Genomic DNA, 13,268 nt, shown 5'->3' with positions numbered 1-13,268 from the left:
CTACCCTAAAAGTACAGAATAAATAGCCAAATTTTAGTACCTGCATTGGCAAACAAGGAAATCATGTTAAGATGGGAAAGAAACAAGGAAGGGAGAGAAAGCTGTATTTCTGGTTACCTCTCATAAGATACTTCAAAATTGGCCCAAATGTACTCTTGTAACAATGTAGAGAGGCTGTTTATGTCAACGTGCTACTTTTTTTGTTTTGTTTTGTTTTGGTTTGGTTTGGTTTTTGGATCACACCTGGCAGAGCTCAGGGGTTACTCCTGGCTCCAAGCTCAGAAATTGCTCCCGGCAGGTTCAGAGGACCATATGGGATGCCGGGATTCAAACCACTGACCTTCTGCATACAAGGCAAACACCTTGCCTCCATGCTATCTCTCTGGACCCAGCGTGCTACTTTTAATGTCAGCAAACAGTTCTGATTACTTTACTGTGTAGATAGAATGTTTATGTGGAAGTGTTACTACCTCTCAAGTGTTTTTTATTTTATTTATTTTTTTGGTTCTTGGGTCACACCCGGCAGTGCTCAGGGGTTACTCCTGGTTCTACACTCAGAAATCGCTCCTGGCAGGCCCGGAGCACCATATGGGATGCCGGGATTTGAACCACCAACCTTCTGCATGCAAGGCAAATGCCTTACCTCCATGCTATCTCTCTGGCCCAATCAAGTGTTATTTTTAAATTTTATTTATTTATTTTTTTGGTTTTTGGGTCACACCGGGCAGCGCTCAGGGGATACTTCTGGCTCTATGCTCAGAAATCACTCCTGGCAGGCTCAAGGACCATATGGGACCCCGGGACTCGAACCACTGATCTTCTACATGCAAGGCAAACACCTCATCTCCATGCCATTTCTCCAGCCCCCTTTTTTTTTTAAAGCCAGTCAAATTGAGCAGTGTGTGTGTGTGGGGTTATATACCAACTTTTGTGATTCTAACGTTAATAAGTTCTGATAAACCACTGCCATCGGACCAGCCAAGTGTTATTTTTTAATCTCACAGCACAAAGGTTCAATCTAATTCAACAGTATGAGATATCCTAGATTTCACTAATTCCCACAAAGCTTCTGGTTCTTGGCTTATTTTGGAGGGGGCTAGTGTTCTGTAGAGCTTACTCCTGGCTCTGGGCTTCGGGATCATTTCTGGTGGGGTGCAGGGAATCCTATGCATTTCTGGGGATTAATTTATTCATCTGTTTAGTCTGATTTTTGGGCCACAGCTGATGGTACTCAGGGATCACTCCTGGCAGGCTCAGGGATCATTGTGGGTTCTAGGAATTGAACCCAGATTGGCCATGTGTAAGCCAAGTGCCCTTATCAGCCCCAGTGCCAGATTTCTGAACCACCGGGTATGACCCAAAAGACAACAACAGCAATAACAACAACAAAAGCTACAACTGACTGCTTCTAGATACATCAGCCAGGTTCCTAGGACAACATGAAGTGTAGAAAGTTTTCACTCTGGGCCCGGAGAGATAGCACAGCAGCGTTTGCCTTGCAAGCAGCCAATGCAGGACTAAAGGTGGTTGGTTCGAATCCCGGTGTCCCATATGGCCCCTCGTGCTTGCCAGGAGCTATTTCTGAGCAGACAGCCAGGAGTAACCCCTGAGCACTGCCGGGTGTGGCCCAAAAACCAAAAAAAAAAAAAAAGAAAGTTTTCACTCTGTATTCCTGGCGTGGCTTCTCCTCCAAGAAGGTTTATGCCAAATAAACAAATGAAATAATCAAACACCAGCTCTTCCTACCCAGTAAAAAAGCATTTCAGGAATAAAAGCTGGCTTGCCGCTTCCCTCAACCTCTAGCCACTAAACCAACCTTGCTGCTTTCCCCTATTATTTCTCTTGGTAATTCTGAAAGACTCTTGAAAGTTTTTTCCTTGTTCTGTGCACTCACATTCTTGAGATAAAGCCTGCTAGGACACAATGAATAATTCCTCTAGTATGCAGTATTCCTGAGAGGCAAGCTTCAGGGCGAGCACAGAACATCTGGTACTCTTCTAAATCAACCACATCCAGAGAGAAGAGCCACGTCACAAAATAAAAACACAAGGGCAACACAACTTAAAGATTTGTTTAAGGCGACAGAGCTGGTTAACGAGACACTGGGAACATGAAAGGTTCTGGCAATTCCTTGGTTCAATGGGCTTTAGTAAGTAATTCTGTACCAATGCTAATCTGCAATCTGGGGAACATTATCTTTCTTTCTATTTTATTTTATTTTATTTTTTGGTTTGGGATCATACCCAGCTGTGCTCAGGGGTTACTCCTGGCTCTACACTCAGAAATCACTCCTGGCAGGCTCAGGAGACCATATGGAATGCCGGGATTCGAACCATCGTCCTTCTGCATGCAAGGCAAATGCCCTACTCCATACTATCCGGCCCTTATTTTATTTATTTGAGGGGGCACATCCAGCTGTGCTCAGTGCTTACTCTAGGGTCTTTGCTTAGGGATCACTCCTGGCAGAACTCTTGGGGGACCATATGGGGTGCTGGGGATCATCCACAAGTCAGCGAGGCCAGTGTCCTATCGCTTGATCCCTGGTGTTAAGTTTTTACTGCAAATGCAGGCCAGGATGAGGTTAGGCAATAATGTGCCTCTTGCTTTCATGAGACCTAGATTCAGCCCCTGGAACTGCAAGTAAAAAAGACATTTCGGGCCTTAGAGATAGCACAGCAGTAAGGCGATCCCATAAGGTCCCCCGAGCCTGCTGGGGACGATTTCTGAGCATAGAGCCAGGAGTAGCCCCTGATCACTGCCAGGTGTGACCCCAAAACAAAAACAAACAAACAAACAAAAAAAAAAACATTCCTAGGGCCAGCTCTGGGAGAAGGAAACCCACGCCCTGCATGTTTGAGGCTCGAACCACATGGTCCTCTGAGCACCACTGGATGTGGCTCCTCCCCACAGAATTTTTAATCCAAACTCTTTAAATGCTGACTTGTTCAAATCATCTTTTTTTTATTTTTTATTTTTGGGCCACACCCAGCAGCTCTCTCAGGGATTACTCCTGGCTCTGCGCTCAAAAATCACTCCTGGCAGGCTTGGGGGACCATATGGGATGCTGGGATTTGAACCACCGTCCATCTTGGATCGGCTGCATGCAAGGCAAATGCTTACCACTGTGCTATCTCACTGACCCTGTTCAAATCACCTTAAAGAAGCCCACTAAGGGCCTGGAATAGTAGGATAGAGGGAAGGTCGCTGGCCTTGCAAGCGGCTGACCCAGGTTCAATCCTCTACATCCTTTAGGGACCCTGGAGGAGTCTATCAGGAGTGATTCCTGAGTGCAGAGCCAGGAGTAACCCCTGAGTGCCACCGGGTGGGGGCCCCCCCCCCAAAAAAAAAAAAACCGAGGGCCGGAGAGATAGCATGGAGGTAAGGCATTTGCCTTTCATGCAGAAGGTCATCAGTTTGAATCCCGGCGTCCCATATGGTCCCCCGAGCCTGCCAGGAGCGAATTCTGAGCGTGGAGCCAGGAGTAACCCCTGAGCACTGCTGGGTGTGACCAAAAAAAAAAAAAAAAAAACAAAACAATGAAGAACTTCACTGAGAATTTCATGTATAAACAGTAACCAGCAGTAGCACAGCAATAGTGTTTGCCTTGCACGTGGCTGACCCAGGACGGACCTTGGTTTGATCCTGGGCGTCCCATATGGTCCCCTACGCCAGGAGCAATTTCTGAGCACATAGCCAGGAGTAACCCCTGAGCATCACCGGGTGTGATCCAAAACAAACAAACAAACAAAAAAAAAAAAAACAGTAATGAATAGTCAAGTCATGATACCAAGATAGGGTTCCCATGCACCTCAGATTCTATGAAAGGAATGAAAAGAATCTGTAAGCCATTCTGAAATTTGGAAATGCTGGCCTGGGGCCAGAGATCCAGGGCCACTGATAGCTCCCTCCCTGAGGTCAAGCCTGAGCACTGACAGGTATGGCCCAAAATCCAAAGCCAAACCAACCAAAAATTTTTTTTGGCTTTACAAGCAAAAACACAAAGTCTAAGTTTCAGAATTGTCACTTTACCTGAGAACTAGAATTGGAAAATATTTGGAAAATGCAACTTTGGTTCATGTGAAACGTATGTTGGCAACCAACCAACGTCTGTCTGTCTGTATATATCCTGTTTCTTGGTTTCTGGCAGCAATGCTGAAACCTTGGGAATTTCCAAAGTGACAAAGGCGTCTTTTGTCTGCTCTGAGAGGATAACTTCTAGAAACCTCTGTGTGTGGCGGTGTGTGTGTGTATACTGGAAGCGGCAGAACCATTCGGGTCATTCAAGACTGGACCTTGGCCTACCCTTGGCGGTGAGGGGTGGGGTGGGGTGGGCTGGAGGCCAAAGCAATAGCACAGTGGCTGACCCAGGACGGGCCTGGGTTTTATCCCTGGCATCCCATATAGTCCCCTGAGTCTGTCAGGAGCGATTTCTGAATGCAGAGCCAGGAGTGACATCTGAGCACATCTGGGTGTAGCCCCAAAACACACACACACACACACAACACACACACACACCCCAAAACACACACACACCAAAACACACACACACCAAAACACACACGCCAAAACACACACGCCAAAACACACACACCAAAACACACACACACACACACACACACACACACCCTACAACATTTCTGGGCCACCTTCAGGGGTCTCTGTCTCAGTCTCTCTCCACCAACGGGTGGTCAGAATTGAGTTGGGGTTGGGAAACATCTAGTCACTGAGGCTGATGAAGTTAACGACCAACTGGAAGGCAGTGGGGAGCCATGCAAGGGAGCCCCAGAATCTTGGGACTCCCCAAGAAAAACCAGGGCGGAGAAAGTGGTCCAGGCGCTTTCCCACAGCGCCACCTGGCGGACACACACGGCAGCTCCCCCAGAGCAAGGCTGGCACAGGAGGGTTGGTCCACGATGGGACCCCACGTACCTGGATGAGGTCCAAGATGCCAAGTTCGCTTTCGGAGGAGTCCACGCAGAACACGAAGTAGAGGGTCGCGTAGTGGCGGTAGATGAGTTTGTAGTCAGAGCCGCCCATTAAGCTAAGGGACATGAGAGACACTCAAAAGACATGGCAGAGAGGAGCAGTGAGAAGGGCCCAGAAGAAAGGGCAGGAGGCCAGTCCTGGGGGTTGGGAGAGCATGCACGAGGCTATAGAACCCCCCTTTCATCTACTGAGATGCCCAGAAACTGAACCTCGTAATAAGGAATGTCTATAACACAAGTACCACAGCTTCCAAAACAGAAGTGGGTGCCCCCTAAATTCAGGCCCTGAATGCCCATGGAAGTAGCAGGAGTGATATGGAACCCCCAGCAAAAAAGTGGCCATTCTGAGGGTCATAGCGATGGTCCAGTGGTAGGGTGTTTGCCTTGCAAGCAGCCAATCCAGGACAGAAGGTAGTTTGAATCCTGGCATCCCATATGGTCCCCCAGCCAGCCAGGAGCGATTTCTAAGCACAGAGCCAGGAGTAACCCCTGAAGACCAAAGGGTATGACCCAACCCCCCAAAAAAAGTGGCCATTCTGGGGGGACCCTAGGGGAAAACTGTTTTGTTTACCTCCCGCCCTCCAAGAAGTTACAGATGTTGTCATCTCGCTTGAGAACAAGGTGGAAGGTCTCCCGCACAATCTGCTGTTGGATCTCTTCGGGCTGTGGAGTGAAGCAAAAATCAATCAGACAATCACCAAGGGGGAGGCCAGAGAAGCGATGCCCATGGGTGCCGGAGCAGTTAAGACAGCTATAAGGCACTTGCCTTGCATGCAGCCAACCTTGGATGTGCTCCCCAACATCCCTTAGGGTCCCCTGCTAGGAGGGATTCCTGAGTGCAGAGCTAGGAGGAAGCCCTGGGCACCAGGGGTGTGGCTAATTCCCCAAACGAAAAAGAGAAGATGCTGCGTTACTCATCAATGGAACATCAGAGAGAAAAGAAAAATACTAAATTCACAGAACAGTCACGGAGCTATTGTTCTTTTCCACTGATGTACTTCAAACATGGAAAAGTTCAACTGTGAAGAAATCTTTTGGTAAAACACTTTTTTTGTGGGTGGACCACACCTGTAGGTGCTCAGGAGTTGCTCAGAAATCGCTCCTGCAGGCTTGGGGGACCATATGGGATGTAGAGAATCAAACCAGAGTCCTTCCCAGGTCAGCCACATGCAAGGCAAATACCCTACCGCTGTGCTATCTCTCCAGTCCTTACACTCTGACTTTTTTTTTTGGTTTTTGGGTCACACCCGGCAGCGCTCAGGCTCCTGGCTCTATGCTCAGAAATCGCTCCTGGCAGGCTCGGGGAGGACCACATGGGATGCCAGAATTCGAACCAACTGTCCTTCTGCATTTAAGGCAAACACCCTACCTCCATTATCTCTCTGGCCCTACACTCTGACGTGTGTGTGTGTGTGTGTGTGTGTGTGTGTGTGTGTGTGTGTGTGTGTGTGTGTGTATGTATGGTTTTTGGGTCACACCCGGCAGTGCTCAGGGGTTATTCCTGGCTCCAGGCTCAGAAATTGCTCCTGGCAGGCACAGGGGACCATATGGGATGCCGGGACTCGAACCGATGACCTCCTGCATGAAAGGCAAACGCCTTACCTCCATGCTATCTCTCCGGCCCCCACTCTTTTTTTTTTTTTTTTTTGTGGTTTTTGGGTCACACCCGGCAGTGCTCAGGGGTTATTCCTGGCTCCAGGCTCAGAAATTGCTCCTGGCAGGCACAGGGGACCATATGGGGCGCCGGGATTCGAACCGATGACCTTCTGCATGAAAGGCAAACGCCTTACCTCCATGCTATCTCTCCAGCCCCCACTCTGACTTTTTAATTATTCATTTTCTTGTTTCTGGGCGACCCCTGGTGGTGCTCAAGCCTTGCTCCTGGCTCTGTAGTGGGAGGTCATTCCTAGTTGTGGCTGAGGGGCCCTGCATTACCAGGGATCCAGCAATATGCCAGGCTAGTGCCATCCCTGCCATGCCATATTCAGTTTAATACCCCAAACCCCACTGGGAATGACCCCAAGCACCAAGCTGGAAGTAACTCTGGAAAGGACCCCCCAAACCAAAATAAAATATAATGTCTCACTGGACTTAGGCAAAAATAAGATGTATAACATGTCTTACTAACAGGCACAAAGGAGATTTTCACACACCATGCACAAATACAATTGAAAAATGCTAAGAGAGATGACGGGCCCCATCGCAGAGCCAAATAAAACCCACTAACCTGGGAGGCCCCTAAGGGCATCTGAGCACCTAAGGAATGTCATTTTACCTTCCCTAAGGAATTTCAGTCATAACCTCTGTCCCCGCAACAAGATGAGGTTATCTGTTCAGGGACCCCTCCATGCCCCAGAGAAAGGCTCCCTACATCTTAAAAAAGCCCTTGGGGTGTTTGCTCTTTTTTTGGGGGGGGGTTTGGGCCACACCCTGTGGTGCTCAGGGGTTACTCCTGGCTGTCTGCTCAGAAATAGCTCCTGGCAGGCACAGGGGACCATATGGGACACCGGGATTCGAACCAACCACCTTTGGTCCTGGAGCGCTGCTTGCAAGGCAAACGCCGCTGTGCTACTCTCCGGGTCCTGCTCTATATTTTTTGAGGAGTGGCCCCCCTCTAATAAATGCTCAGTGTCCAGGAATTACTTCTGGTCAGACTTGGCTGTTCAGGTTTCACAGTTTAATGCTTCCTTCACCCCATGGTGCTGCTCAGACCCTAAAGTGGGAGTCTTCCAGGGCTCTAGCTGTTAGCTGTTGGTGCTGGGTGAGGGGCATGTGGTACTGGGGAGCAAACCTGGGGCCTTGAGTATGGGTGGAAGACATAAAGATCAGTCCTTTGATCTACACACCAAACCTTTGAGAATTTCTGGTTTGGGGTTTATTTCTTTTTTTTTTAATATATATATTTTTTATTTCTTTGGGTTATACCCAGCTGTGCTCAGGGGTTTCTCCTGGCTCTACACTCAGAAATTGCTCCTGGAAGTCTTGAGGGACCATATGGGAATATGGGATGCCGGGATTCAAACCACCATCCTTTTGCATGAAAGGCAAAAGCCTTACCTCCATGCGATCCACCCCCTTTTTTTTTTATCTTTGAGCAACACCTGGTGGGCCTCAGGGGTTACTCCTGGCTCTCTGCTCAGAAATTGTTCCTGGCAGGCACAAGGGACCACATGGGATGCCGGGATTCAAACCAGCATTGGTCCTGGTTTGACAGCTTGCAAGGCATATGCTCTACCGCTGTGCATCTCTCTGGCCCCAGGATTTCTGTTTTGTTTTGGTTTTGTTTTGTGTTTTTTTTTGTTTGTTTGTTTTGTAACACCTGGCTGCACTCAGGGATTCTGAGGCTCTGCGCTCAGAAATTACTCCTGGCTGGTTTGGGGGAGCATATATGATGCAAGGAATCGAACCGTCAGGGGTCGGACACATGCAAGGCAAATGCCCTACCACAGTGCTATCGCTCCAGCCACACCTTTGAGGATTTTTGTTTGGAACTTCCTTTTTCTCTCTCTTTTTCTTTTTCTTTTTTCTTTTTTTTTACTTTTAGGACCACACCCTGTCACTCAGGGGTTACTCCTGGCTATACGCTCAGAAATCACTGCTGGCTTGGGGACCATATGGGATGCCAGGGGATTGAACCAAGGCAATCCCAGATGAGCCAATTGCAAGGCAAACACCCTATCACTGTGCTATTGCTCCGGCCCCTCCTTTCTTTTTCTTTTTCCTTTCGACTATTACTTTATTTATATTATGATGCTTAAGTTAGATGCAAAAGACAACCAAACAGTTCTGCCCCACCTCAGGAAAAGTTTCCAATCAATACCATAATATTTATTATTATTTAGACATAATATAATATTATAAAGACATACAAAATAAAATAAAAATAAAAAGAATATTATAAAGACATAAATTATAAATACATAAAGACATCTTTGGGTCAAGACTAACAAGAAGGATAGGCTCTGGTGCTGATATTCTTCTCCCATAAGAATATGGCACAATATCTATGGGTTTTGTTTGTTTGTTTGTTCTTTGGTTATTGGTTTGTGGTTCACACCTGGCAATGCTCAGGGGTTCCTCCTGGCTCTATGCTCAGAAATCGCTCCTGGCAGGCACGGGGGACCATATGGGATGCCGGGAGTAGAACCACCATCCTTCTGCATGCAAGACAAACACACAACCTTCATGCTATCTCTTGGCCCCCACATCTATGGGTTTTAAGAAAAATAAAAGACATTCTTGGAATAATTTTCAGAGACAAAAGAGAGAGGGCTGAAAGTTCCAGCTCACTACATGAAGCTCACCACAAAGAGTGATGAGAAATCACTTGGCTGGCTGGGGGACCATATGGGATGCCAGGATTCGAACTACCTTCTGTCCTGGATTGGCTGGTTGCAAGGGGCCAGAGAGATAGCATGAAAGTAAGGCATTTGCCTTGCATGCAGAAGGATGATGGTTCGAATCCTGGCATCCCATATGGTCCCCTGAGCCTGCCAGGAGCAATTTCTGAGCATAGAGCCAGGAGTAACCCGAGTGCTGCCAGGTGTGACTGAAAAACCAAAAAAAAAAAAGAAGAAGAAGAAAAAGAATGATGATGAATGCAGTTAGAGAAATAACTACATTGAGAACTATCATAACAATGTGAATGAATGAGGGAAGTAGAAAGCCTGTCTAGAGTACAGGTGGGGGGGTGGGGAGGAGGGAGATTTGGGACAATGGGGATGTGCATGTTGCACTGGTGAAGGGGGGTGTTCTCTACATGACTGAAACCCAATCACAATCATGTTTGTAATCAAGGTGTTTAAATAAAGATATTAATTTTAAAAAAAAAGAATATGGCACAAGGGGCCAGAGATAGCACAGTGGTAGGGCATTTGCCTTGCATGTGGCCGACCTGGGACGACCACTTCAATTCTCGGCATCCCATATGGTCACCTGAGCCTACCAGGAGTGATTTCTGAGTGCAGAGCCAGGAGTAACCCTTGAGCACTGCCTGGTGTAACAAAAAAGAAAAAAATAAATAAAAGGGCCTGGAGAGATAGCACAGCAGTATTTGCCTTGCAAGCAGCCGATCCAGGACCAAAGGTGGTTGGTTCGAATCCCAGTGTCCCATATGGTCCCCTGTGCCTGCCAGGAGAGCTATTTCTGAGCAGACAGCCAGGAATAATCCCTGAGCACCGCTGGGTGTGGCCCAAAAAAACAAACAAACAAAAAAACAGGTTGGCCCAAAAAAAAAAGAAAGAAAGGAAGGTTCCATCTTGGATTTCTTTTTTTTCTTCCTCTTCCTCTTCCTCCTCCTCCTCCTCCTCTTCTCATTCTTCTTCTCCTCCTCCTTCTCCTGCTCCTCCTCCTTCTTCTTCTTCTCCTCCTCCTCCTCCTCTTCTTCTTCTCCTGCTCCTTCTCCTTCTCCTCCTCCTCTTCTTCTCCTTCTCCTTCTCCTCCTCTTCTTCTTCCTTCTTTCTTTCTTCTTCCTCTTCCTCTTCTTCTTCCTCCTCTTCCTCTTCTCTTCTTCTTCCTCTTCTTCTTCCTCCTTCTCTTCCTCTTCTCTTCTCTCTCTTCCTCCCTCCTCTCTTCTACCTCCTCTTCCTCTTCCTCCTCCTCCTTCTTCTTCTTCATCTTCCTCTTCCTCCTCTTCCTCCTCCTCCTCCTCCTTCTTTTCTTCTTCTTCTTCTTCTTAGACCATTTCCACTCTGTCTTCTTAATTTTTATTTATTTTTTGGTTTTTGGGTCATACCTGGCAGCACTCGGAGTTACTCCTGACTCTATGCTCAGAAATAGCTCCTGGCAAAATCGGGGGATCATATGGGATGCCGGGATTCAAAGCACTGTCCTGCATGCAAGGCAAATGCCCTACCTTGATGCTATCTCTCCAGCCCCCAATATTCTCACAATTTCTTGTTGTTCAGTTCATGAATCCAACTCTGATGCAAAGGTGACAGTGTATATAAGTAGATTTTTGTTTTCAGTGAAGGAGATCTGGGAAAAGATGGTGTCCTCTCTTTTTTTCTTCAAGAGTCATCAAACAGTACATGCTCCTCAAAGTCTCATGAACCAGGGCCCATCCTAGTATCAACAGCTTTCCCTGGAATGCTGGCTGCTTCAGTGGAAAACTCATAGATCCGGCTCAGTTTCCTATTGCAGTTTTTGCAGCTCATGTCTGAACCATGTGTCAGTCAGTGAACATGACCCGGTCTTGCACTTCACTGTACTGCATATTAACTACCTTATTAAAAAGAAATGCTTGTCCAGTGGCTCTGGTAAACAGTGTGGAGATGAACTCTGGGGTTACTCTCAGGGGTTACTCCTAGCTTTGCACTCCAAAATCACTCCTGGCAGGCTCAGGGGACCATATGGGATGCTGGGGATCAAACCCAGATCAGTCCCAGGTCAGTCATGTGCAAAGCAAATACCCTACCGCTATTGTATCACTCCAGCCCCTGAATTTCTGAAAACCTCTGTAATTAATAATCCAGTACAGATTCAATTCTGGAATTCACCAAAGGAACCCTCTGCAGTCCCAAGCACTGGCCAAGCTCTGTGGCTGCCAGCAGATCCTGGGATGCTGCATTGAAACTCCTTTCAATATCTTTTGGAAAAAAAAAAAAAGTATTTTGGTTTGGTGGTGACACTCACTTAAGCTCAGAGATCACTCCTGGTGGTGCTTGGGTGATCATAAGGGGCACGGCGAATCAAACCTAGATCTGCCATGTGCAAAGCCATTGTCCTCCCTGCAGTATCATTACTCTAGCCCCAAAGTGGGTAGTTTGGATGTGAGTGAAGAGACCAGAGAAACTCCTCAAACTCCCCCAAACCCTCCCTGATCTGCAAGATCAACCACTGTACCACAGCACACTAGTGTGCTGTGATACTGTCTGGTGTGCCGTGGGAAAAATTCCAATTTCATCCATAACATGAGGCTTTGGTTCATAAATAGACCAAACAGGCTCAGGTTTTGCATTAAGTAAATAAAAATATGAACAATTATAAAGTAATTATAAAATAATTTCTTTTGTATTTATTTGACTTCTGTTCAAGAGAACTACTTTATATATAGTCAATAAAGGCAGAGTTTAATTTTTTTTTAACTCTAATGATGGTGTGCCTCGTGATTTATTTTTTCATGAAAAACGTGTCCCTTTGCACATAAAAAGCTTGAAAAACACTGTGCTAGAGGAATTCTTCTGCTCATTCTTTTTCTTTTTTTCTGACTCACACCTGTGGAGTGCTCAGGGATAACACCTGGCTTCGTGCTCAGGGATCACTCGTGGTGGGATTCATGAGGCAGGCCATATGGGGTACAGAGGATGGAACCTGAATCAGCCATTTGCGAGGAAAACACCCATCCCATTGTGCTAGCTCCCTGGCTTCTCTTTGCAACGCCTTTTAAAAAAAACCTTCCCCATAGGTCTGGACTCTGGAGCAATAATAGCACAGCGGGCAAGGCCTTTGCTTTGCAAGACACCACTTGAGTTGGATCCCCAGCATTCCATAGGCCTCCCCCACTCCTAGCTGCCAGGAGTGCAGTCAGGAGTAACCCCTGAAATACTGCCAGATGTGGCCCAAAGCCTCCCCCTAATAAACAATAACCCTTCCTACTTCTGTAACACTTTGGGGGGTTCTCTACTTGCAATGTGGGGAGCTGTCCATGCACAAAGCACTCAATCCCAGTGAGATTTTTTCCCATCTACAGGGTTGGAGTTACTGAACTCTAGTTGGACTGAACCCCCAACTAGCCCCAAAGCAAAAATAAGCCCGAGAGGGACCGTCCCAGGCCCCTCCAAAGATGCAAAAACACCTGCCCCTGGTGCTCCCTGCTTTGACCCGGGGCCAAATGCTCGTGCACCGAGTGGCCAGCGACAGGCCCGAAGCCCCGCCCAGGAAGGTCAAGGAGCCGGGCCGCACTCACGAAGCGCTGGTAGAAGCGGACGAGCCGCGGCTTGCCGTGGTTGTTGAACACCAAGATGGCCTGGATCATCGTGGAGGTCCGCGCTGCTTTCAACACCAGCAGCGCCCAGAAAGCGTCCTCTTCTTCCGCCACACTCCTCCACTTCCGGCGGAAGCGGAAGTGGGCGCCCTGGGTCCGCCCACCGACTTCCGGCCTGCTTCTGCACGGGCCTAGGATGAAAGGTTCCGGCCTGATTTAGAGCTCAGTATTGCAGAAGGAAGGGAATGAAGGAGGCTTGTTGCTCAAGCCTTCCCCTCTGGTCCTGTGCTATCCCCAGTTGAAGGGATGCTGCCCAGGCGCTGTCTCCCCGCTCTGCAGGGCTTAAAGAGCTGGTTTTC

General features: G+C 47.7%; 1 protein-coding gene across 1 annotated transcript in view; it reads right to left on the bottom strand.

Moving 5' to 3' along the window:
* The window catches only part of AP3S2 (adaptor related protein complex 3 subunit sigma 2), a 29,185-nt gene extending 16,177 nt beyond the window's left edge, over positions 1-13,008 (bottom strand). Inside the window, exons 1-3 of the mRNA XM_049783273.1 lie at positions 12,892-13,008; positions 5,557-5,648; positions 4,930-5,041 (exon numbers count right to left, since the gene is read on the bottom strand). Coding sequence (XP_049639230.1) covers positions 4,930-5,041; positions 5,557-5,648; positions 12,892-12,960 — 273 coding nt within the window. The 5' untranslated portion in view covers positions 12,961-13,008. The remainder of the gene's footprint in view (positions 1-4,929; positions 5,042-5,556; positions 5,649-12,891) is intronic.
* Between the last annotated feature and the right edge of the window lie 260 nt (positions 13,009-13,268).

The sequence above is a fragment of the Suncus etruscus genome, chromosome 11 (genome assembly GCF_024139225.1).
Source record: "Suncus etruscus isolate mSunEtr1 chromosome 11, mSunEtr1.pri.cur, whole genome shotgun sequence".
NCBI lineage: Eukaryota > Metazoa > Chordata > Mammalia > Eulipotyphla > Soricidae > Suncus > Suncus etruscus.
The sequence above is the reverse complement of the archived record's forward strand: the minus strand, read 5'-3'. Positions and strand labels throughout refer to the sequence as shown.